Raw genomic sequence first — 24,801 nt, forward strand, 5'->3', positions numbered from 1 at the left:
CTGGGGGGGGGGGGGGGGGGGGGGGGGGGGGGGGGGGGGGGGGGGGGGGGGGCCCGACCAGCAGGGAGCACGGCAGGCCCAGCCCCTGCCCCGAGGGAGGGGGCAGACGGTCAGGTAACGTGCGGGCAGGGTTTGGGGGGCCGGGAGCGGGCCCCGGGCAAGCTTGGGGTGGGGGCGCAGAGGGAGATGTGAGCAGGGCGGGGCCGCCTGTCCCCGGAGGCGCTCTGACTGCTGCTCGTTTAGCTACTCACCCAGCTCACAGCAGTGTAGCCGGCAGACTGGGGCCCCACCTGGTGAAGCCAGAGTCTGGGGAGGGAGGCCAGAGCACAAGCCCGGGCTCATCCTGGGGGCAGTGAGAACTCCGATCTCTGGGGCCCTTGACTGTCTTCACCGGCTCCTCCCCCTCTCCACCCTCGCTGCAGTCGGGCACTGAGTCCTGTCCATTGTATTTGAGATGTATTTCTGTCCCTAGTGCCTTTCCCCTGGGGCCAGGCCTCCTTCATCGCTCGCTCCATCCCAGAATCGCCTTCATATTTCTACCTGGGTGCCATTTCCAAAGGGCCGCAGCAGTCCTATGCCAGTCCCTGGGGAAAGCCCCTGCAATGCCCCCTCCCCTTTAGGCTCTGCAGCCTGAACTCTCTCCCTTGCCTGGCAGGGCTCATCCACCCCCTCCCCAGGCTCCCCTCACGCACAACTTCCTCCCTGGGCCCTCCCCCCAGCCTCCCCCAGCCCCATTCGTCTGTGCAGGCTGTAGGCTCTGCCGGGGATGCCCTCTCCCATCTGCATTCTTCAGTCTCAGCTCAGATGTCTCCCTTTTGTAGCCCCTCCTCTGCTCGTGTTTCTTCCTGAGGCAGCTTCTGTGAGGGGCTTTCCGCGCTGCGCTCACGCAGCAGAGGGTCACAGTTGTGCACTCACAGATGGCTCTGCCCCAAGGACTCCGAGCTCCTGGAGAGCTCAAGGCCTGGCTGGCCCAGAACAGGACTGCGGGGGCATTTATTGCTGGAATGATGGCGAGTCACCCAGTGTGACAACGTCTTTAATAAGGCAACGCTGGAAGCTGCTCCGTTGCTTTCCCTAAGGTGACCAGTCCCTGAGAAACAGGGGCAAAGGGACCCTGAGAGACGCAGCAGGAAGCCAGGCTGTCTCTCAGGAAGGTCTGTGCTGTGTGCCCCATAAGGCCTCGGGCATTTTGTCTGGGAGTGACAAAGCTATAACAGCCCTTGGAGATCCTCTGGAGCACCCCTCCCCCGCCTTCCAACAGGAAAGTCAAGTTGGAGGAAAGGAGGAAAGAGGGAAAGCTAGAATTCACTAAGCCCTGCCCTGTCCCAAACAGCCTGACACGTGTCCCCATGCAGGATGTAGATGCAATCACTATGCCCATTTTACAGATGAGGAAACTGAGACCATGAATGCTTAAGAAACTCCCTCAAAGCCACACGGCCAAGAGCAGGCAGATCCGTGACTCCCACCCCACCGCCTGACTCCCTCCCTGCGCTTTTTGCTCCATAAGTCACTACAGTAGTGGGAACTAAGGGGAGAGGTCAGGGCTCAAGAGATTTCCACGTTCTCTGCAGAGGGATGAGGGCAGAAATAATGGGGTTCAACGTCGATATTTACATGGGGTTCAACGTCAAGGGACTCGGGGAGCGAGGAGCGAGCGAACTGAGCCCAGATCGTATCGTGGAGGTGGCAGCTGCCTGGTCATTCCCCTGAGGGCAGCTGGTGAGGGTGGTCGGTTCTGGCCACGCTGAGGGCGAGGTGCCTGAGGACCGGTCCCGGAGGCAGTGAGGGTGCGGGTCAGAGCGCAGAGGAGAGGTGGGAACGGGCAGACGTCACTGGCTTAAGAATGACAGTTGACGCCATGGGAGCAGAGGAGGTGACCAAGGTAGGTGGCCGAGCTTGCAGATGGAGAGGGATGCCAGGAACGCCAACATTTAAGCCAGTGACACGGAGTCATGCGGGACGGATGGGGGAGAGAAGGCGGGAGTGGCCCACGGGGTCAGTGGTCCTGAATGGTGAGAATGAAGGGAGTGTCTCTGTTGGGTTTGACACCATGAGGCTCCCTGATGACCTCAGAGAGAATAGAGGGAGGTCGAAACAGGAGTTAGGATCCGTCTTACACCATAGAAGGTTGTAGTCTGGAACTCGGAAGTCAGACTGCTTGGGTTCAAATCTCAGCTTTTCCCCTTGCTACTTGTGGAACTCGGGGCAAGTGACTCCAGGCTCTCTGTGCCTCAGTTTGCTCATCTGGAAAGTGGGCATGGATAAGGACAGTGACCATGGTGCGGGGTTGATGTGGAGAGCTGATGCATTCAGAGTCATGAGAATGGGGTCTGACCCTCCGTCGACAGTAGCCGTTAGTAGATTTTGATAATTAGCCAATCCTGCAATATCAGGATTTGCACTCTTTGGAGAAAGCTGGCATTCGGGGATGAGGTAACCGCCCCCACCTACGTTTGGTTGGCTGATGGGTAGTTAACTTATGTTTCTTTCCACCATAGGTCTTCCCCGGGCTCCAAAGACAACGAAGCCGCCAACCCCAGAGAGCCCAAGGGAGACTTGACTGGTGAAAGGGCCTTCAAGGGCCTTGATGCGGACTCTGAAAGGTAACTCAGTGCAGGGACACGGAGCCCATGTGGCCTCCCCATCCAAGGAGGTTTCGGGAAGTCAGTGACCAAAGGATTCATGGACCCCGGCAGAGCACCTAACAGGGCCTTCCGGGGTGGCCTGTAGGCGAAGGGAGACGCGGAGGGGGTGCAGGGGATGCTGAGTCCAGAGGGGTTGGTCGTGCCCCAGCCATCCCACAGCCATCCTACTGACCTGTCCTTCAAGCCAGACCAGGGGAGCCTGGGGCCGGTGAGCAGCCGCTCACAGCTGGGCACTTCCTGAACAGGAAGTGATGGGTAAGAGCCCACAGCCTGGTCTGCCCGCCGTTGTCTTCTCAGTGCGCAGCCCTGGACCCTGTGGAGCCCCAGCGCCGGAATGAGGGAAGGGGACCCACGATTGTTCGGGGCGCCTTGCCTCCGCCCTGGGCTCCGTGGTTTATTAGTGGCCCCCCATCGTGCCACCTTGCTCTGTTTCTTGGCTCCACCCTTGCTCCCAGCCCATCAGGTTTGGAAAAAAAGGCAGAAATATTGCTGATAATCAGCTTGGCTTCAGTTGGAGCAGCGCAGGGTGGCAGCTGAAGGCCTGGGCTTCTGGTCCTCGAGGCCCACGCTCAGGACATGTGAGTTAAATTAAACGAAAACCCCATCAGTCAGCGAACGTTTCTCTTCCCATAACAGATCAAGTGCACAGTCAAGTGATGGCAACGTGGGATCCGGAGCCATGGGCTCCACACCCGAAGGCTGGGCTGGAGCAGACGTCAGCTCTGGGACAGGAGGGTGAGCTACCTGGGGGGAGGCCCGTGGCCCCAAGTGGTTGAGTCTCTCGTGTTCCTGGTCAAGTCGCCACAGCTGCTTGGGCTGCTGGGGGCGGGGCACTGGTCATTTCCCATAGTCCCGTCTCCTGGCTCTCAAGCTCCTCCCAAGTAGGTATAAGGGCGGGCCTGGGCAGGCAGGACGAGCATGTGGAGAAGGAGGGAATGATGGATGAATCGCTGCCTTCCTGTTTCTTGGCTGAGCTGTGAGGGCAAGCTGGAAGGCGGTCCTTCAACCCTTCCAGAAGCCCCAAAGCCTCCTCCACCTTCCTCCTCTGGCCAGCTCTGCGCTCAAGTTCAGTGAGCGGAAAAGCAGTGGCCCCAGTGAGACAAAGTAGGAGACGAGCGTGTCTAGCTGGGCTCTGACTTCTCGGCCCGGGGTGGAGTCAGGGGCCATTTTCTCAGGTGATCTGGGGAGTGGCAAGGTCCCACTCGTCCCCAAGTGGTTCCAAACCAAGCATGACTCGTCCTTGGGGGCAAAGGTTAGGTGTACAGACGTTGGCACAGATAGTTCAGCTCCAAGCTGTGCTAGAGCCCTTATGGTTCAGAACAGATGGCCAGGGAGGAATGGTGAAGCCGGTGTCTACAGAGAGCCACCAAGGCACGCTGCCAGCCGGCACCCCTGCCCCACAGCACTCTGGCCGAGGAGGGAATCTCCGCTTTCCCAGCTGGCCCTCTCAGCCGCCCCTACTTTTGCCCAAGCCCACCGGGAGCCCCTTGCCCTGACCAACTTTACTAGTTTGCAACTGACGCCTGGACCCCCAAGGCCCGACTTCCAAATCAGTAGCACAAGCCAACACGGGAAGAGGATGACGGGCCCCAGCGCCTGCCCACCGTGCCTCAGCCGGTGCCAGGAAACGCCGCGGGGCCGGGCCCCCGGCGCTCTGAGCTGGCCAGCGAGCGGGGAGGGCCCCCGGCGCTCTGAGCTGGCCAGCTAGCGGGGAGGGCCCCCGGCGCTCTGAGCTGGCCAGCTAGCGGGGAGGGCCCCCGGCGCTCTGAGCTGGCCAGCTAGCGGGGAGGGCCCCCGGCGCTCTGAGCTGGCCAGCACGGTCCTGCAGGCTGACTCCATCCTCTGGTCCAACATGACTGGGCTTGGTTCTTGGCCGCTTCATCTTCGAATATTCACCCAGAGCATCCTTCTTGCCTATGCCCCCGCGCAAAATGAAGTCTTGACCTTCTGCTTTCAGTTTCCTTAAAATGAAGCCAAAGCTCATATTAACTTGCAAAATTATCTGAATGTCTTCTAGACTTTTATGACTTTTAACAGTCTTTTACATCGTCTCTTCTACAGACAATGATTTTTAAGAGACTTGCTTTTATGGTCTTTGCAAAGAAAAGGTTGTTTGTCATGAAAAAAACACCCACTCTCCTTTTCCATTCATTTTTTTGAGTTTACTTACTAATTGAATTCAGTGATTATGGTTGCAAGTACAACTGGTGTAAGTGGGTGTGGAAACAAACATGAGGAACTCTTAGCATGCTATTCAAGTGGAGGGTGCAGGCTCGCACAGGTAACCGCTCGGCATGCTGTGAGTCACAGAGAGACGTAGAACTCAGCCTATACCTGCGAAGGCTGCGTAAGGCAGCGCCCACTGAGTCTGTATCACGTTGATGGGCACAGACGGACTGCAGAGGGTTGCTGCTTCTACAAATGGCCCCAGGGCCCCGTAATAATCACAGGAGCACTTCAGCACGTGTTGGGGCCCAGGCATTTTTCTGAGTACTTGGCATCTATGGACTCATTTACTCTTCTCAGAAAATGTATGAGGCAGACACAGTTGTCACCCCATTTCACCGATGATCCAACTGAGGCCCAGGGTCACACAGCCAGAAGCTTAATAAAGCTGTGATTTGAATCAGAGTAATGTGCCCCCCCCGGGAGTGTGCACTTCACCACGAGGCCACGCCGTCCTGGTGTCAGTCAGCTGTAGGATGTGAGTGAGTACTGTGCTCCAAGCACCCTTTGGAGGAACTCCTTAGTACCCATCCTCTGTTGGGAAGAGAAGCCACCCTCCTGGGGGGAGTAGACATAAAGACGCAAAGTCCTGAACCAAGACCAGGCTTGGCCTCCTTCCACAGGCTGTGCTCACCTGCTGTCTTTACCCCTCTCCTGGATGATCAGGAGGGGCCCAGCGCCAACTCACAGCCTCACAAGCCTGGACCAGCAGCCACCAGGTAAGGGGGGGGGGCAACTGCCCAATGACCAATCCCATTGCCAGACGGCCTTAGGGTTCATCCTCACGTCCAGCGCCCCAGGGTCCCCCTTGAACCTCTCAGCTCCATGCCATCTTCACATCGGGTGATCACTGCAGGACAGAGAAGGCTGGGAGGTGAACCCACCCACCAGGGGCAGTGGAGGAGTGGGTACAGGTGATAAGTCAGAGGACCCAGACAACTCAGCACCTACCCATAGGGACCCAAGCTGAGGTGGCAGAGAAGAGGGCATTGAGAAGTGTAGCTTGGGAAGAGACCCTGCTAGGAGCAGTCGGTGGGAAGAATCCCAGGGACAGCCAGCCGGCAGTAGAGGGCTCAGCCCCAGGGAGCATGTGGAGGTGGCTGGGGAGGTGCAAAGGTGCGATGGGAAGAGGTTGTGCATTCCCAGGCTGCAGGCTTCTGCCCTATTTCATCTACCAATCCACCAGTGGGAAGTGGCCATTTTGCTGTGGGTGCGTGCAACATTTAGTAAGGAACGATCGTTCTAGATTCCCACAGAGCCCCGGGAGGTGTAGGTCATGCAAGGATGCTGGAACCCCAAACTAGGAGGACACTTCCCCAGGAATGCCAAGCTGGTCACGGCCAGATGTAGGTCCTCCTTTCCTGTGAGAATGCAGCTGGGAAGGGGAAGACCTGGGCCCCAAGTCTCCTTTGGTCTGAGGCTTCAGAAGGTCTGTGTGCTTCCTCCTTCAGCTCTGGTGCCACTTCTGCCTCTGCTGTCCTGGCTGACAGGAAGAGCAACAGCCCAGCACACCAGGAGGACATGGAGACGGACCCAAAGGGGTAAGGCATCAGCCAACAGTGCTGAGCTTGTGCGGTGGAGAGAGGCGGCTCAAGTGTACATTAGCCTTTGGCTGGGAAGGTGAGGCCAGTGAGGCCCGTGAGCTGGCCCAAGGGACGTGGCGAGGGCTGAAGCCCCAGCTGGAAACCTCTGGCCTCCGCCAGGAAGTCCTCCATAGTCAGGAAGTCACCCACTCTTTCAGTCAGCAACCACTTGGAAGGCACCTGCTCTGTGCTGGAGACTGGAGGACACAGACAAATCGGACAGGGCTAATGGGGGACAAAACCTGGTCCAGACTGGAACAGGGGAAGGGGGCCCCAGGACAGCCTCATGGGAGAGGTGACTTTTGAGCTGAATCTTGAAAGGTGAATAGGAGTCCTCCAAGCAAAGGGTACAGGATGTACAAAGGACTCCAAATAACCTGGTGTTTACTGGGCACTGTAAGTAGCTAAGCGTGGAACATGAGGTTTGTCAAGGTAGGCCGGGGCTGATTGGCCTTTTGTATCAGATATCGTTAATAATCACAACAGCTACTTCACTTTGGGGCACGTACTGTGTGCACAGCCCTGTACTCAGTGTCTCATACGGCCCTCCCCACAATCATGTGAGCTTTGTGCCTAACTATAATGAATAACAAAGGACTGGAAGTCAGGTCTCTGTGACTCCTGGGAAGAACAGTGCTTTGAAAGAAACAGCCGGGGTGCTAAGATAGAGAGTCATGGTGGTGAGGAGGGTACTACTTAGATGAGTGGAGGAACCAACAACTCTAGGAAGAGCAAACTTAAAACCCTGCTTTGGGAAACACGCTTAGCAGGTTCCAAAGCATAAAGTAGCCTACCCAGTGAGGGGGACCATAGATGGAACCGTGCCCTCGTAAGCCATGAGAGGGAGATTGGATCTTCTTTCAAGTTTTAAGCCAGAGAGGAACACGGTCTGATTCAGGTGTTTAAAAAGTGAGTGAATTTTTGCAATTTCACACCACATTACAGCTACTTTTTTACATTTGTCACCCCTACATAAACCGTGATGCTGGGGGTGGGGTGGGTAACGGATCTCTAAGGTATGAGGCCCTATTATGTGACTTTTTTGTTTCAAATTGCCCTGGCAGTTAACGGAGTGAAAACAAAACCTGCCACCTATAGTGCGCTCTGCCAGGTGCTTTACTCTTGCCAGCAACCCTGTGAAATGGATAAGATGGGGAAACTGAGGCACAGAAAGGTTAACTGACTTGTCAAGGAATTCCAAATGGCAGAGCTGAGTCGCAACTGAAGAGGCTCTAAGAAAAACCCCAGGAAAAACTTTGAAAAGCTAGTTTATGAACTCTGTTCTTTGGAGCCTATTCTCAAGACCCAGAACCAGTAACTGTCAGATGGTTAACGTGTACAGCATTCCATCTGCACAATCGCATGTAATATTCCCCAAACCTGGGGAAGGATCTGGCTTCTTATTATGCAATTTGACAGTGGAGGAAACGGAGGGCTCCTATGAAGAGCCAAGCTAGGAATAGAGCTCAGATCTGGCTAACTGTAGAGTCCAGGCTTCGAACTAATTTTCTCTGATTAAAAATTTGCACAATGAAAACAAACTTTCTTGATCAGTGTTTCACAACTCTCGCTGCACTTGATAATCACCTGAGAAGTGTTTTGTTGTTATTTTTCAAGTATCCTGTGACCCACGCGGAGAGATTTAGATTCAGTTGTTCTAGGGTAGTGGTTCTGAAACAGGGGCATCTCCCCCACCTCCAACCCCCCAAGAGTCACTTGGCAATGTCTGAAGACACTGTTGATTGCCACAGCTGGGAAGAGGGCACTACGGGCAAATGGTGGGTGGAGACCAGGGATGCCGCCCAGCGTCCTACAGTGCAGAGGACAGCTCCCACCAGTTATCGAGTCCAAAATGTCCATAATGGTGAGGCTGACAAACTCTGTCCTAGAGCTGTCAGGATGTCACGGGAGGCCAGGAGACTCTGCAATGGGAAGAAAAAAAGGTGGACAGAGTCCCCACCTGCTCTGCAGGGAACTGCGCAGGCGGCACAGAACGTGTGCACTTGCGCACGAGCGCCGGCACGAACAGGTACGCCTGCGCACGCGCACCGGCACGGAACGTGTGCGCCTGCGCACGCGCGCCGGCACGCAAGGTGAGCGCCTGCCCACGCGCGCCGGCCCGCACTGTACGCCTGCGCACGCGCGCCGGCACGCAAGGTGAGCGCCTGCCCACGCGCGCCGGCCCGCACTGTACGCCTGCGCACGCGCGCCGGCACGCATGTGTGCGCCTGCGCACGCGCGCCGGCACAGAACGTGTGCGCCTGCGCAGAACGTGTGCGCCTGCGCGTGCGTTCCCGACTCGCGCATGCCTGCACGCTTTGGGGTCTAGACCAGCGTGAGATCGTCCTGTGTGCGCGTGCGCGCCCGGGGAGGGTGCGCGTTTGCGTTCGGCGAGTGTGCGCCTGCGCGCGCCGCCATTTCCTGCAGCCGCGAGCTTGGTCCGGTGTGCATCGGGAAACGGGACCGTCCCCACAGCGAAATGGCTCCCGTGGGCGTGAGCGGCCTCGGCGGCGCTTCTCCCGCGGTCGTGCCCGCGCCTGCCGCTAGATGGCGCGCGGGGATCACAATTGGGCCGGGCCGCCCATCTCGGGCACCCTGGGTTCCCCCTTGCCCTTCCCCCGACGGCCTGGAGGACATGGGTGGTTCCACCGGCCTTGGGGCCGAAGCAGCCCCTCCCCCCGACCACGTGTGCACCCTCGCCGCAGTGCCGGCGGAGGCGGGAGAGAGGAAGGGAGCCGGGTGCCCGCAAGGAGCCAAAGGGGCTGTTTGGCGGGGTGCCCTGGTGTCGGTGGTCTCCGGGCGCTGGTCTTCAGAGCTGGCCGGGGCCAGGAGCTGTGGACACGCGGGGAGGGCGGCTCGACCCTCCAGCCACGAGGGACCTCGGGCGGAGCTGCCTGCTCTGGGCGCTGGGGCTCCGTGGGGAAGGGGCTTGTTCCTAAGAGGTGGGGGAAGGAGGGGGACGGGGCTGGGCAGGGACCTCCTGCAGAGCAGTGGAGCTGTCCCAAAGTTGAGGAACTCCACCCTACTCTAACTTGGTTTGCTTCATCACAGTACAGGTACAGGAAGAGGTGGTATAGTATGGTGAGCACGGACTTCTGTGCCTGGGCTCAAACCTAAGCTCTGTCAGTTACTTGCTATGTGGTTTTGGGTATCCTACTCATCTACGTGCTTCAGTTTCCTTACTTGTGGAATAGTGGCCGTAATAGATCCTACCACGCAGGGTTGTTGTGAGGGTTAAATGCGTTTGCGTGTAGGAGATTTCCTGGCACAAAGTACTACATAAATGTTGGATTCTCCTATAATAAGTTACAGCCAAATGAACCAGTCCCAGAGGACTATCTCTTTCCACGGGAACTATTTAAGGACACTCAGAAAGCTGGCCTCTGGTCCCCTTTACCAGCCTTATTGGCCTGACTTCATTTAATAAGATAGATTAGCTCACCTTCTCCCCACTAAATTTGTGTTATTAGACTTTACATCTAAAGCGTATGCTGTTGTCCTCCGTGTTGCAAGTCTGAGCTTCTCGGGGTTGTGTTCTCTCCGCATTGGGAACAGGTGAACTTTAACCACATTTGTTCACCGCGGACAACTGCTGTCCACCATTGGAGGAGTGTAATGGAGGTAGCACACTTGACTTCCGGGCAGTTCATGAGGGGCCTGGAAGACCTCTGTGTTGTTACATTGCTCAGCAAGACTTCCTGTGACTGTTGTAGGAAGATTTCCTTTTTACGGGTTAGGTGGGTTATACCGCCTATAATTGTAGTGATTCTGCTCTGAGGCCTAGGGTGAAGGAGCCTTATTCTTCCACTTGTCCCTGTGTCGCAGTGGACATCCAAATTGCTCTCTGCTGAGAATCTTGGCTTTACTCACAGACTTGGTGAGGATAACTTCTATTACCGTAATTCTATAGGGGATATGGGTTGGTACAGGACTCCGATTAAGTCCATGGTAAAGCTAGCTCAGGGCTTCCAGAGTTGGGAAACAAACTCTTTAGGCCTTCTTGGTTTGCCTTTGGCCCAAGCCTGTATGTCACAGGCAGAGGTGGGGCAGGTGTGTCAGGGCATTCTGCTGGCTAAGGGACTGGCACTGTCTGAGGAGAGCATCCTCTCCAAACGGTATGAGCTCCACTCCCCTTGTTATTCCAGCTTGAAGGCAGCGAGCCTGCCTGCCAACTATGGGATTAACTTCCATGAATAGAGTCCTAGGGCTGGAGGTAGCTGGTGGTGTGATCTTCTTGGCCTAAGATAGCCCCACCAGCCTTTGGAGGCGGGCTGCTGCTGTTAGGAGGGTTGAGTTCGGGATGGGCCAGGATCAAGGTGATGGCGAACTAGCTATTCATCTTTTGGAATGCTAGGCTCATGTTCTCAATAATCTCACTCAGTCTTGGCCCCGGCCAGTGGGCATATGACATCTTTGGTGCTTGAGGCCACCAGGCAGCAGCACCGTCACACGGGATGAGGAGGAGGCACCAGCACTGAGAACAGGGCCCTCCGAAGCACCTCAGGATGGGGATGTGCGAGGGTAGCTGTGCTGTGAGGCCCGGAAGGAAGGAAGATCTCCCAAAGAGCTTGATGCCCAGGACAGCAGGGAAGGCACTCCCTCCTTGCTGGACTGAGGGGGTGACAAAAGCATCTGGGCTCGGGCTTCGTGTAATACACGTGGGGACAGCCGTTGTTGGTGGGAGGGGAGCAGCGGCGCTGGGGTTCCCCTGAGGAAGACACGAGCTCTCCCCGAGGTGGGGGCCAGGCCGGGTTCCTGTCTGCCCCACCTCCTGGGAGAGGAGCCTGCTATGGCCACGGGAGGGGATATTGGTGGGTAGTCGGTAACCAAGGGCTTATTCTTCCGCAGCGCCTTGCCTGAATTTGAGGAGGAGAATGTGGTCACCAAGGTGGGAGACGCCTGGCAGGGGAGGCCTGGAGCCCAGCAAGATGACCGGGGAGACCCAGCTGCACCCACCCAGAAGCCGGCAGACCCCAGCAGCCCTGAGCAGCACCTGGAAGTGGACAGCCAGGCCAGCAGGTAAGGGCCACTCTGCGCTGGACTCCTGCCTGCCTGAACCTGACTTTTGTCAGGGCCCAGAGCCCAGAACAAACCCTGACACGCTAGGCATGCCAGCTACCTACTGCAGGTGTGATGGGCTAGGAGCCCATGGGAGGCTGACAGGCAGTGAGTATCCTAGGGGTAGATCTCTGTGAGCTTGAGTTTGCAGCCACAGCACCAAATCTGTCAACACGAGACCTGACAGAGAGAAGGTGCCCAGAGAACCGTGCTGTCTGGCAGCCGCATGGAGCGTGAAGACCTGGCTTGGCAGAAGGGTACGGGGTGCCCTGCCATTCGTGGGGCTCGAAGATTTCTAAGCTGGGCCTTGTATGGCGGCATTGCAGCGTTCTCTTAGCTCTCCAGAGATCTTTGCCCAAAGTGGTCATGAGTTGGGACTAACCCAGAGACGATATACAAGTACTTCATATGAACCACTTGTGGGTAGTGGCCATACACACACTGAACAGGATGGCCAGGCCCCCAAGCGCACCCTCAGGAAGCACACAGATACCACAGCAGTAACACCACGGTAGGAACCATTAGCATTTGCTGCGTGCTGAGAACGTGCACGCATCCTTCTCGTGCTTTATGTGTCCTCACTCATTTCGTTCTCACACCAACCCTATGAGGGAGGTGCTATTATTATATCTGTTGTATAGTTGAGAGGCTGGGGCGGAGGGGGCTTGAATAGCTGGCCAGTAGTCACCCAGCCAGGCAGTGGCCTAACAGGGATTAGAACCCCGGCAGTCAGCCCAGAGCCTGTATTGCTAATCACTGGGCTATATCCGCTGCCTCTCCGTTTTGGGTAAGCCGGCTCCTCCTTATGCTTCAGGTCTCCTTGCCCCCTCAGCTCTTCTGTCCCCTCGACTGTCATGCTGTGTATGGATCAGAGGATGCCAGACACTTGCTAGCTGTTCAGTGAGAAGTGGATGTTGTTTCCTGCCTCTTGTACTCAGTCCTCTTCTGACTCTCTGGCTCTGTACTTTATCCCCCGTCTGTCTCTTCAGGTTCCCATTGGGCCTCCCCTCCCAGCCAGTCCACCTCCTTCAGGCTGCATGGTGCATTCCTGTGTCCTAGAGTGACATAGGACTAGGCACAGGGTGACTGGGCACATTGAGGCAGGGTACCGCACCCAGCCTGGGGTGAGAGGGCAGGTGCTCTGGTGTCACGTGCAAAGGTACGAGAGCGATCAGGTACACGCGACGTAGTCTGGGAAGATGAGGCTGGGGAGCTGGGCAGGTGCTATCATGATGGTTCTCTACCCTCCCCACTCTTAAACTAGTTGAAGTCCTGGGCACTGGATTCCAGGCCAGGGGCTGTGTGCTACGCCAAGTGGTGGAGATTCAGAGAAACCATTATATCTGTCAGTCTCCTGCTGCTTCTTATGGTAGGTGACTTCCAGACGAGGTCCATCCACATCTCTTTCTCGGTGACACCTAAATTCATTTGTCCCTCTCTCCGTCAGCCTTGTGCTCTCCAGAAACTTCGCTGGAGGATGGGGGAAGGGAGCTCATTCCAGGAAGGGGCTGCCCCGCCCATTGAGGAGGTGAGCGGGGCTGTGTCTGTCAAGTCCTTGGCAGCCCCGTAGCTCTGCTGTAGCCAGGCGAGTCATAGGCCAGGCCCTGGCTGCAGGCGTGGTTCTGCGCGCGCACCGGAAGCTTGGGCTCTTGCCAGCAACTCACAATGTAGCCTGGGCTTTCTCATCTGTAAAACGAGTACTTCTACCCACTGATCTCAGGAGCCTCAAGGAACAAACAGCTCAGTGATTTTCAAGGGTTGCTTAAAAAACGTCAGCGTTCTTTTAAAGTCTTTGAAGTGGCAGTCTCGGCATTAGCCTCTGAGAACCCTGCTCGGCCCTGGAAGACACCAGCTCTCAGTGTTGACACACTTGCTCCTCCCTCCACTTCTTTCAGGGTGAGGAACCCCGCAAGCTGTACGGTCACTGTTGCCGTCACTGCCACCTCGGAGCAGCCTCGTGTTTATGTGCCAGCCTCCCCAAGTGAATTGGAGTCTAACTCAACCAGGTAAGAAGGGACAATCTGAGAGAGGTTCTGTGGGCTATTTCCTCCCTGGAGCTAAAGGGCTCGGCTTTTGTCCCACATTACTTCCCTGATATTAGCTCTAGTACCTACTCCAATTCTCAGCAGCCCATTGGTCAAGGGGCCACAGAGAGTAGCCCAAGTTCCCCTCATATAAATTCCTGTGTGTGGGCCTGAACAGAGTCTCCCAGTGAGAAGCTGAGGTGGCACTTCCTAGGGCTCTGCCATCCTTCGGACCTTGCTAATGTTTCTTGGGGAACATGCTTGTGAAGTCCAAAGAAATCCCTTTGAGGCCAGGGCCTACGTCTGTCTCTCTCACGTTATCTGTTGTGAGAAGAGGCACATAACCACTGCCTCACCTGAGTTCCTGTCCTCACCTGCCATCTTAGAGTGCAGGAAGGGAGCCATTACAAGGAGGCTGAGTGAACTGTGTGTGTGTGTGTGTGTGTGTAGGAGAGATCAGAGGAGCGTCTGCTGCCATCAAGCCAGGAGGCTGGAGTGCAGAGCATGCAAATGGGGCCAAATTTGGTGTCATGGTGAGCCCATCGTGAGGTAGACCTTGTTCCCAAAGTTGCCAGGGCCTTGTCCAGGGTGAGGCAACTTCCTGAGCTCACCCTGGAGCTCCAAGAGTGGGAAGGGAGAGGTTAGATTGCTGATGGAGATTTGACAGTGTAAGGTGAGGCTTAGAGGTGATCTCGGTCCCAGGCAGAAGGGAAACAAAATGTGCTCAAAGAGGAGAATGGAAAGTCCACTGGACTGAAGTCTCGGGAGGGTAGCGTCCCACCACTGGCTGCGGGGAGCGTCTTTCTGGCGCTCTGAAATCCACACACAGCAGGCTGTACTCATGGGCTTTGATTTCAGCCCGAGTCCACGGTGGGCTCAGCAGCCTAGCAGCTCCTGTTTCCTGCTTTTGTTGCCCGACGGGGGCTAGAGCACCACCACCTCTGCCCCCAGGCATTCCCATGAGCTCCTGCACCTCCTTCAAACAAAATGGGGGTCCTTCCTGTCCTGGACCCCTGCTTTAGGTCAGGCCCAGTCCCCTGGAATCTTCCAGTATACCTCTTTCTGTTCTGCTATGCTTTTTCTACAGCAAAGGGATTCTCTTTATGAAGGAGTACGTGAATGCTGCTGAGGTGTCTTCCGGGAAGCCACCGTCTTCATTCTACAGCAGGTGAGAAGTCCCAGATCGTTCCATGCCACGGCCTTCTCCTGCCAGGCCCTGTGTTGTCCTCATTCCTGCATCGCCAGTACCTCATTAAGTATTCCGCCCAGAGTACCTTCTGTGTAATCATTTATTGAATAGGTAGATGATCTCATTGCTCACGGACATGATTTATGCCTTTCCAGATGTTCTACCTAACTCGGTGCCTTTGCACTCCCCTTTTGTCATTAAGTCATCCTACACTCCACTTCCAGCACCGTCCGTTTCTGCCTGTATTTGTTTCTTGGTAGACTACGAGCTTTCTTTTGTGAAATCCTGAGAGCATCACTCTTGATAGAGCTGGTGAGGCCCTTAAGAACCATCTAGTTAATTCCATCCTGTTCCAGAACTCAGGGCTCCTCTCTTCGGCTCCCATGCTCCTTCCAGCATGCCAGGTTGCCTCATTTGAACACACATTTCACTCATCATCTCTTTGTCTGCTTGCTTCTGGATGCCATATTGAAGGGTACCTCCATGCCACCTCAGCTAAAAACTAACCCACACTGAGACAGTGTATTCCTGGGATTTTTTTTTTTTATGACACGTCCATCACCCCACTGCTGGGGTGAGGGTTTTAGTAACAGAGAGGTGCATCCTGGCCTTATTTCAGGATTGGGCCTTTGGGGACTCCAGACCAGCTTTCACTGCTGCTGTGCAATGATGATCATGGGCGTAGGGGTCAAGTTCAAGTGCCTGCTCAACCCCCATTTGTTGGATCATTTTGGAGAAGATGCTCAACCTTTATGAGCCTCAGTTCCTTCACTTGTAACTCCTTAGAGTGATTTTTCCTAGTAGCTTTATTGAGATATAATTAATATATCATAAAATTCAGTCTTTAAAGTGCACAGTCCAGTGGGTTTTGGTACATTTACAACGTTGTGCAATCATCACCACCATCCAATTCCAGGACATTTTTATCACACAAAAAGGGAACCCCAGACCCATTAGCAGCGCCCCCAGCACCACAAGCCACAGCCCCTGGCCACCACTGTTTTCTGTCTCTATAGCTTTTGTCAGGGATGTGGTTTTTTGTTTTTGTTTGTTTCCTTGGGGTTTTTTTGACATGCCACGCAGCACGTGGGATCTTAGTTCCCTAGCCAAGGATCGCACCTGTGCCCCCTGCAGTGGAAGCTCGGAGTCTTAACCACTGGACCGCCAGGGAAGTCCCCTCCTTGTGGTACCATCTAGCGTTTGCCTCTGTGAACTCTGTCCATCTCCTGGTTTTTCTTCCAGTCCCACCAGTATTTTGTTTAATGGGGCACTTAGAGTTCTGTAGTCCAGTGTGTTTTTGCCTTTTGCTTTACCTTCCAGGAGGCTTAGAGGTAAGCTTAAATCTCAAAAGAAATCAGAAGCTGGGCTGAAATTCTGGCTCACCCCTTACTCCAAGCATGACCTTAGGCAGGTCACTTAACCTCAGGAGATCATCACACAGCTCCTGTTAGCATGACAGCTTCACTAAACCATATCCCAGAGCTTGTAGCTGGTTGCCCTTCCCTGGAAATAGTTTTTCTGATCATTATTTTTTATTATAAAAAGTCATATTATTGAAAAATGAAGATGCGAAAAGGAAAAAAATATCACCCCTAATTCCACTGTGTAACCCAGAACACTATTATGTTGGAATGTTTCCTTGTCTTTCTTGTTCCCATTCTTAGTTGATTCCTGCTGTGAGTGGGCTCCTGGCGATTGTCACATTATAACCGAGGCACGTATGTGGGGAGAAAAGCCATGGTCCTTTCCCCCTGGTCCGTGAAACTGACAGTTCTCCAGAATCCTAGCCACCCCCTTCTCATCTTCCTCACCACAGCAGGTCTTCTTTGCCCCCAGTGTAAGAGCTCTTCTCTGAGAGGATTATGCCTCGTTGGCACCAAGTTCATTTAGCATAACAGATGATGGCTGGTCATGCAGAGTCATGTGTTAATCAGAAAAGCATTCTCCACTCATGACTGCTCTCCTGTCTCCCGTCACGCTTCCTGCAGCGTCAGCAGCACTGAGGACTCACGCAACATGGAGAAGAAACTCCCACGTGACAGTACTCCATACTCTGAGCGGTAAGTCTGCTGTGTTACCAGGGAGCTCACAGGTCTCCAGAAGGAGAAGCAGGTGAGGGAGGTTTACACGCTGAAAGTCCGTTTGCTTTTGTCTGCCCCTTTGCTACTTCTGGTCCATTTCCAGATGGGATGTGTCACACCACAGCATAGGGCGCTGCTTCCCTCATTGGGGTGTCACACTTGTGGCAGTGAAAGCCTTCGAATCCAGCTAAGACCAAAGGGCAAAAACAGTGAGTTAGTGGCAGAGCTAGGGCTAAACCCCAGGGCCCTGAGTACTCCCAGGTAAGGGGTGTTTCCACTCTGCCATCTGACTAACTGTGAGCTGGGACTGGTGGTGGTAAAATAGGAGGGAGGAACAGGGCTGTGACGAGGGCAACACTGTCAAGAGACTGAGCCCTGGACCAGCAGCAAGGCAGGCAGGGACTTCTGACAGGTCCTGTCTGAGGAGGAAAACCAGGGGGTGACTTGAGGAACAAAGGCAGGGATCCTGGAACTGGGGAGATAATCAGTCTACAAGTCGCTATCTAGGACTTCAGTACAAGGTCCCAGCAGACTCTACAGCCACACTGACTTTGTGATAGTCCTTGGACCCATGCTGCCTCTGTGATACTCCAGGTAGGACTCAGTGCTCCCAGGCATGAAGAGAAGGGCCATCAAGACAAGGGGCCAGGTAGGGCGTACAGAGACGTGTCTCCTGTAGGAGAAGACGTATGTCTTCCTATTCTAGGTGGGAGCAGCCTCCCATGCAGATGTGCTAGGCAGAGGGACAGAGACAAGCAAGCTGCCTGGAATAAGAGTCAGATCGCGGTGTCCAGGCATACGATAGAGAGTAGGGTGAAGATACAGGACTTGTTTCTGGAAACAGTGTGAGGGTCTACAGTGGGCTGCGGTCCAGTCTGGCCCAAGGCTGTATGGCCGGTTCACACCACAGAAAAAGACGGCAGGCTGGGAATCCTGGCAGCAGCCTAAGCCTGGCTGCGTCAAACCACAGGATCTGGCTGCATCACATCAGTAGTCTGCGTACCAGCCTCACCGTGGATTCTTGTTTTTCATTTCCCAGAACAAGTGGAGGGATCTGTACTTACTGCAACCAGGAGATCGGAGACTGTCCAAAGATTACCTTAGAACATCTTGGCCTTTGCTGCCATGACTATTGCTTTAAGGTAAGGAAGACAGGTGGTGCTGCTGAGAACATCATCCAGAGCTGGGGAGCCTTTATGGGTTCAGAGAGTGTGGAGAAGGCTTTATCTCTGTATGAATGTGCTCCATTTCAAAGGCTTTGCAGAACTGGGAGCTGAATGGGCTCCCAAGTCGAAAGGAGTACTATGTGCTTAATACTGTGAGGGAAACAAAAGCAGTCTTCTTGGGAAAGAGTATTCCCAGCAGACAGCCAACAAGTGCAAAGGCCCTGGGGCAGCAGCATGGAGCATTTTAGCTCACATGGCTGGAATGACATGAGTGAGGGGTGAGTGGTAGGAGATAAAATCTGAAGGATGGCTAAGAACTGGATCATGTAGGCCTTTCAGGACACAGAGAGACTTTGGGTTTTATTCTAAATGCAGTTGGAACCTACTGGACGGTTTGGGTGGTGGAGAGACAGGGTCTGACTCATGCTTTTCAAAGGATCCCTCTGACTGCTAGGTGAAGGAGCGACTGTAGAGGGGCAGGAATGGGAAAAGGGAGATCAGTTAGGAAACTGCTGCAGTAGATCAAGCTAGAGAAAGCAGTCACTTGACTAGGGAGTTGGCAGGGGACATGTCAAGATGGTGGCTGGATCGGGGATACTGTTTGAAAATAGAGCTGGCAGGTTGTGGCTATGAGAAAATGAGAGGAGTCAAAGGAGATTGCAAGGTTTGGGGCCCAAGCCATTAGCCAAAAGGATGGTGGCGCCTTTTACCGAGAAGGGAAGGACTGGCGGGGAGCAGGTTTGAGCAGAGGGAAGGCGGAGATGAGTGAAATTGAAGATGCCACAGTGAGAGCTAGCGAGGAGCTCACATGGCCGTTTGGATATGTGAGTTTGTGTTCCAGGGTAAGGCGGCTGGAGCTGGGAGTCCTCAGGGCATGCTTTTTCCCTGAGCCGTCCCTGGCCTCATGAAATCACCTAAGGTGTGAGTGGGTGGAGAGGGGGGCTGACGCTGAGACTTGTGGCTTTCTAGCATTTAGAGGTTGGGAAGAGGAGGGGGTCCACAGAGGAGGGTGAGAAGTAACACAGAGTACGATGCCCCAAGTGACACAGTTTCTCCAAAGACTGCATTGGTCACCCTGCCAGTGGTTGCTGAGAGATCAAATGGGATGAAGCCTGAGAATTGACCTTGAATTTTGCAGCATGGTGGTCATCTGTGACCTCAGCTGGAGCAAGTTTTGCTGGAGTGACGGGGATAGAAGGTTGGCTGGAGTGGGCTCATGTGGAAATGGACAGAGTGAGCCTGGAAGACTCTCCTGATGGGTTGGCTTTGTAAGGGAGTGGTGCAAGCAGACAGTGGGGCAGAGGTGCCAGGCATGGGTTGATGCTGATGGGAGCGATACAGTAGTGAGCAGACACTGATGACGCAGGAGAAAGAGACGTTGATGGTGATCATGATGTACATCTGTAGGAGAGAGAGACGGGTACCAGTTGACACATGGCAGGAATAGGAAAGGCCAAATCTCTGGGTCACATACAGAGAGGTTCCCAAGTTGGCTGGTGGAAGAATGAAGAACTTCAGTCCTTGCTTCTGTTTTCTCAGTCGATTAGAAACCATGATCATCTCTGAGTGAGGGTGGGCAAGGGGTGCTGGACACTTGAGAAGAAAAGGGAGTCTGTGAAATATTGTCTCAGAGACAGGGTGGATGGGCTGTGCAGAGCCCGCTTGAAGGGAGGGCACGTTCATTCCTATGGAGACCGGTCAGCATGTACTGTGTTGTTCCCTAGCCAGGCTCAACCACAAGGGTGAAGCAGGGGCAGTTGCACTTACTGGGGCGGAGATTGTGCCAGGTGAGTTGGCAGGGTTTAGTCTGTGTGCAACGGAACAATAACAGTGAGGCGGTGAGCTGGTCCAGTAATGTAGGTTCCAGCGGTGGCAGAGACCAGCCAAATAAGCTGGAGGACATGGAAGTCAAGCAGTGGGGTGTATGACTTATTGGTTGTAAGGAGGTCTAGAGCAGCAGTTCTCACTCTGGAGTGTGCATCTCACACTTGACCATCCCCTGAAGGGCTTGTTAAGACAGAGTGCTGGGCCCCAGCCCAGTATCTAACTCAGTACGTCTGGGTGGGACCTGAGAATTGGCCTCTCTAACAAGTTTCCAGGCAATGCTGAGGCTGCTTGTCCACATAGAGTCTGGCCAGAGCAGTGGCCGAGGTAGAGAGGGGCCCAGAACATTGGAGGAAAGGAACAAAAGGCCACGTGGTAGGAAGCTCTTCCATCTGCATGGATCCAGAATTGACTCAGGAGTGCTGCAGGGAGAGACTGTGACATGTCATTTGGCAAAGAACATTCTGTTTCCCTGATTCCTGTGCTTACGTGAAAACTTATTAGAAACTATTAGGAACAATTATATACCAATAAATTGGACAACCTAGAAGAGGTGGATAAATCCTTAGAAACATACAACCTACCAAGACAGAACCAAGAAGAAATTGGAAGCTTGAACAGACGAATAATAAATAAGAAGATTGACTCAGTAACCAAACACCTCTCAACAAAGAAAAACTCAAGGCTGGGTCTTCACAGGCAAGTCTACCAAACATTTAAAGAAAAATTAATACCAATCCTTTTTATACTGTTCCAGAAATGGAAGAAAGAATACTTCCAAACTCACTTTATGAAGTTAGCATTATCTTGACACCAAAGCCAGGCAAAAAATTAGAAATAGAGCTACCAGGTGATCCAGCAATCCCACTTCTATGTATATACACAAAGGAATTGAAATCAGGCTCTCAAAGAGGTGTCTGTATTCTCTGTTCATTGCAGCATTGTTAACAATAGCCAAAACATGGAAGCAACCTAATTGTGCATTGCCTGATGAATGGCTGAAGAAAATGTGGTATATAGGGACTTCCCTGGTGGCGCAGTGGTTAAGAATCCGACTGCCGGGCTTCCCTAGTGGCGCAGTGGTTGAGAGTCTGCCTGCCGATGCAGGGGACATGGATTGGTGCCCCGGTCCGGGAAGATCCCACATGCCGCGGAGCGGCTAGGCCCGTGAGCCATGGCCGCTGAGCCTGTGCATCCGGAGCCTGTGCTCCGCAACGGGAGAGAGGCCTGTGTACCAAAAAAAAAAAAAAAAAAAAAAGAATCCGACTGCCAATGCAGGGGACACGGGTTTGAGCCCTCGTCCGGGAAGGTCCCACATGCCACGGAACCACTAAGGCCGTGCGCCACAACTACTGAGCCTGTGCTCTAGAGCCCACAAGCCACAACTACTGAGCCCACGCGCCACAACTACTGAAGCCCACGCACCTAGAGCCTGTGCTCTGCAACAAGAGAGGCCACCGCAACGAGAAGCCCGCACACTGCAACGAAGAGCAGCCCCCGCCTGCCACAACTAGAGAAAGCCCACGCGCAGCAACGAAGACCCAACGCAGCCAAAAATACATTTAAAAAAAAGAAAATGTGGTATATACACGAAATGAGATATTATTCAGCCTTTAAAGAAAGAAGGAAATCCTGCCATTTGCAACAACATGGATGAACGTGGAGGATGTTATGCTAAGTGAAGTAAGCCAGGCACAGAAGGACAAATGCTACCTAGTACCACTTATGTGAGGAATCTAAAACAGCCAAACCCATAGAAGAGAGTAGAAGGGTGGTTGCCAGGGGCTGGGGAGGGGGGAAATGGGGAGATGATGGTCAAAGGGCACAACATGTCAGGTACCCAAGATAAGTAAGTTCTAGAGATCCAGAATATTTTGTCAACTTTTGGTTATATACTTTAATTACAGGGCACCCCTGTTAAACAGAGAGCAAAATTACGGGAGTCTCAGACCTAAGCAACTCTGGGCACATTTGGTCTCACAGAGCCAAGTGTTGGGTGAAGGGTGCAGTTGGAGTGGGTTGGAGTCCCAGGAAGGCTTTGTGAGGGAGGTGGGTCCAGAGTCAGAGGTGAAGAGGTGTCCAAGGGTATTTTGCAGGTGGCTAAACAGGTCTCCATCGTGCGTGCAGAGGGAATAGGGATGCAGAGGCAGGCAGGAGGCTGGCAGGCCCGGGAGGAGGAGGCACAGAGTGGCAGGGCTTTTCAACGTGCCTGATTGGAGCTCCCACAGGGCTGGGGACTTGGAATTGTGGCAAAATAGGCTGGATATTCTTGGGGAATTCTTGGAATGTGGGCAGGGTGCCTGAGAGCCACCCCTGGGGTCCCTGAGCACAGAGGTGAAGAGGATATTACTTTCCTAAGATCACACAGCTGCTCAGAACCGAGGGTGGAAATCCCGGTTCCGACATCAGAGCCAGTGTTGTCTCAGCTACACCCTGCAGCCTCCCAGGAAATGCCATTCCATGGCTCAAGTTCATTTGTATAAACTAATCTGTCACTATCCTTAATTGTAGGTTTATCTTACCTTTGTTAGATTGACATAACATTTAAAAATACTAGTTTGTAGGGGACTTCCCTGGTGGTCCAGTGGGTAAGACTCCACGCTCCCAATGCAGGGGGCCCAGGTTCAGTCCCTGGTCAGGGAACTAGATCCCTCATGCATGCCTCAGCTAAGAGTCTGCATGCCACAACTAAGAGTCCACATGCCACAAGTAAGAGTCCGCATGCCACAACTAAAGATCCCGCATGCCGCAACAAAGATCCTGCATGCCACAACTAAGACCCGGTGCAGCCAAAATAAATAAATACTAAAATAAATAAATAAATAAAATGGAATACTAGTTTGTATTGTTATATTTAGGAGGAAAGAGAAGACACTTATGGCCACAGCATCACAACAACCTTTTAGGGTCCCTGTGCTCCACAGTGTGAGGCGTGTTGCAAGCCCAGATTGTTGATTTTTTTTCCTGTGTTCCCAGAGGTGACCCCCTAAATGGATCAGCACCACTAGCTGGCCAAGTTGAGGTTCAAGTCCTGGTCTACAGTAACTAGAATCACAGAGGGCTGATAAATTTACAGTGAAAAAATGGCCAGGAGGATAGCCTCATCCGCCAGAGGGCAGACAGTAGAAGCAAGAAGAACTACAGTCCTGTGGGACAGAAACCACATTCACAGAAAGATAGACAAGATGAAAAGGCAGAGGGCTATGTACCAGATGAAGGAACAAGATAAAACCCCAGAAAAAAACTAAATGAAGTGGGGATAGGCAACTCCAGAAAAACAATTCAGAATAATGATAGGGAAGATGATCCAGGACCTCGGAAAAAGAATGGAGGCAAAGACCGAGAAGATGCCAGAACTGTTTTACAAAGACCTAGAAGAATTAAAGAACAAACAAACAGAGAAGAACAATACAATAACTGAAATGAAAACTACACTAGAAGGAATCAATAGCAGAATAACTGAGGCAGGAGAACGGATAAGTGACCTGGAAGACAGAATGGTGGAATTCACTGCCACAGAAGAGAATAAAGAAAAAACAATGAAAATAAATGAAGACAGCCTAAATGACCTCTGGGACAACATTAACCGCAACAACATTCACATTATAAGCGTCCCAGGAGAAGAGACATAGATAGGACCCGAGAAAATATTTGCAGAGATGATAGTCGAAAACTTCCCTAACATGGGAAAGGAAATAGCCATCCAAGTCCAGGAAGCGCAGAGAGTCCCAGGCAAGATAAACCCAAGGAGAAACATAACGAGGCACACAGTAATCAAACTGACAAAAATTAAAGACAAAGAAAAATTATTGAAAGCAACAAGGGAAAAACGACAAATAACATACAAGGGAACTCCCATAACGTTAACAGCTGATTTCTCAGCAAAAACTCTACAGGCCAGAAGGGAGTGGCAGGACATATTTAACATGATGAAAGGGAAGAACCTACAACCAAGATTACTCTACCCCGCAAGGATCTCATTCACATTCGACGGAGAAATCAAAAGCTTTACAGACAAGCAAAAGCTGAGAGAATTCAGCACCACCAAACCAGCTCTACAACAAATGCTAAAGGAACTTCTCTAGGTGTGAAACACAAGAGAAGAAAAGGACCTACAAAGCAAACCCAAAACAATTAAGAAAATGGTCATAGGGACATACATATCGATAATTACCTTAAATGTAAATGGATTAAATGCTCCAACTAAAAGACATAGGCTGTCTGATTGGATACAAAAACAAGACCCATATATATGCTGTCTACAAGAGACCCACTTCAGACCTAGAGACACATACAGACTGAAAGTGAGGGGATGGAAAAAGATATTCTATGCAAATGGAAATCAAAAGGAAGCTGGAGTAGCAATACTCACATCAGATAAAATAGACTTTTAAATAAAGAATGTTACAAGAGACAAGGAAGGACACTACATAATGATCAAGGGATCACTCCAAGAAGAAGATATAACAATTATAAATATATATGCACCCAACATAGCACCTCCATACATAAGGCAACTCCTAACAGCTCTAAAAGAGGAAATCGACAGTAACACAATAATAGTGGGGGACTTTCATAACACCTGACTTACACCAGTGGACAGATCATCCAAACAGAAAATTAATAAGGAAACACAAGCTTTAAATGACACAATAGACCAGATAGATTTAATTGATATTTATAGGACATTCCATCCAAAAACCGTAGATTACACTTTCTTCTCAAGTGCTCATGGAACATTCTCCAGGATAGATCACATGTTGGGTCACAAATCAAGCCTCAGTAAATTTAAGAAAACTGAAATCATGTCAAGCATGTTTTCTGACCACAGCGCTGTGAGATTAGAAATCAGGTACAGGGAAGACAGCGTAAAAAGCACAAACACATGGAGGCTAAACAATACATTACTAAATAACCAAGAGATCACTGAAGAAATCAAAGAGGAAATCAAAAAATACCTAGAGACAAATGACAATGAAAACACGATGATCCAAAACCTATG

At 52.7% G+C, this 24,801-nt stretch overlaps 1 protein-coding gene across 12 annotated transcripts in view; it reads left to right on the plus strand.

Annotated features, from left to right (window-relative positions):
- Window positions 1-24,801, plus strand: part of ZNF185 (zinc finger protein 185 with LIM domain) — a 58,029-nt gene that overhangs the window by 25,539 nt on the left and 7,689 nt on the right. For all 12 annotated transcript variants that reach the window (XM_055081759.1, XM_055081760.1, XM_055081763.1 and 9 more), the window contains 9 exons: window positions 2,502-2,606; window positions 3,285-3,383; window positions 5,498-5,593; window positions 6,326-6,415; window positions 11,306-11,476; window positions 13,411-13,521; window positions 14,627-14,707; window positions 16,717-16,788; window positions 17,849-17,951. In XM_055081759.1, coding sequence (XP_054937734.1) covers window positions 2,502-2,606; window positions 3,285-3,383; window positions 5,498-5,593; window positions 6,326-6,415; window positions 11,306-11,476; window positions 13,411-13,521; window positions 14,627-14,707; window positions 16,717-16,788; window positions 17,849-17,951 — 928 coding nt within the window. The remainder of the gene's footprint in view (window positions 1-2,501; window positions 2,607-3,284; window positions 3,384-5,497; window positions 5,594-6,325; window positions 6,416-11,305; window positions 11,477-13,410; window positions 13,522-14,626; window positions 14,708-16,716; window positions 16,789-17,848; window positions 17,952-24,801) is intronic.

Source organism: Physeter macrocephalus, chromosome 21 (genome assembly GCF_002837175.3).
Source record: "Physeter macrocephalus isolate SW-GA chromosome 21, ASM283717v5, whole genome shotgun sequence".
Lineage (NCBI taxonomy): Eukaryota > Metazoa > Chordata > Mammalia > Artiodactyla > Physeteridae > Physeter > Physeter macrocephalus.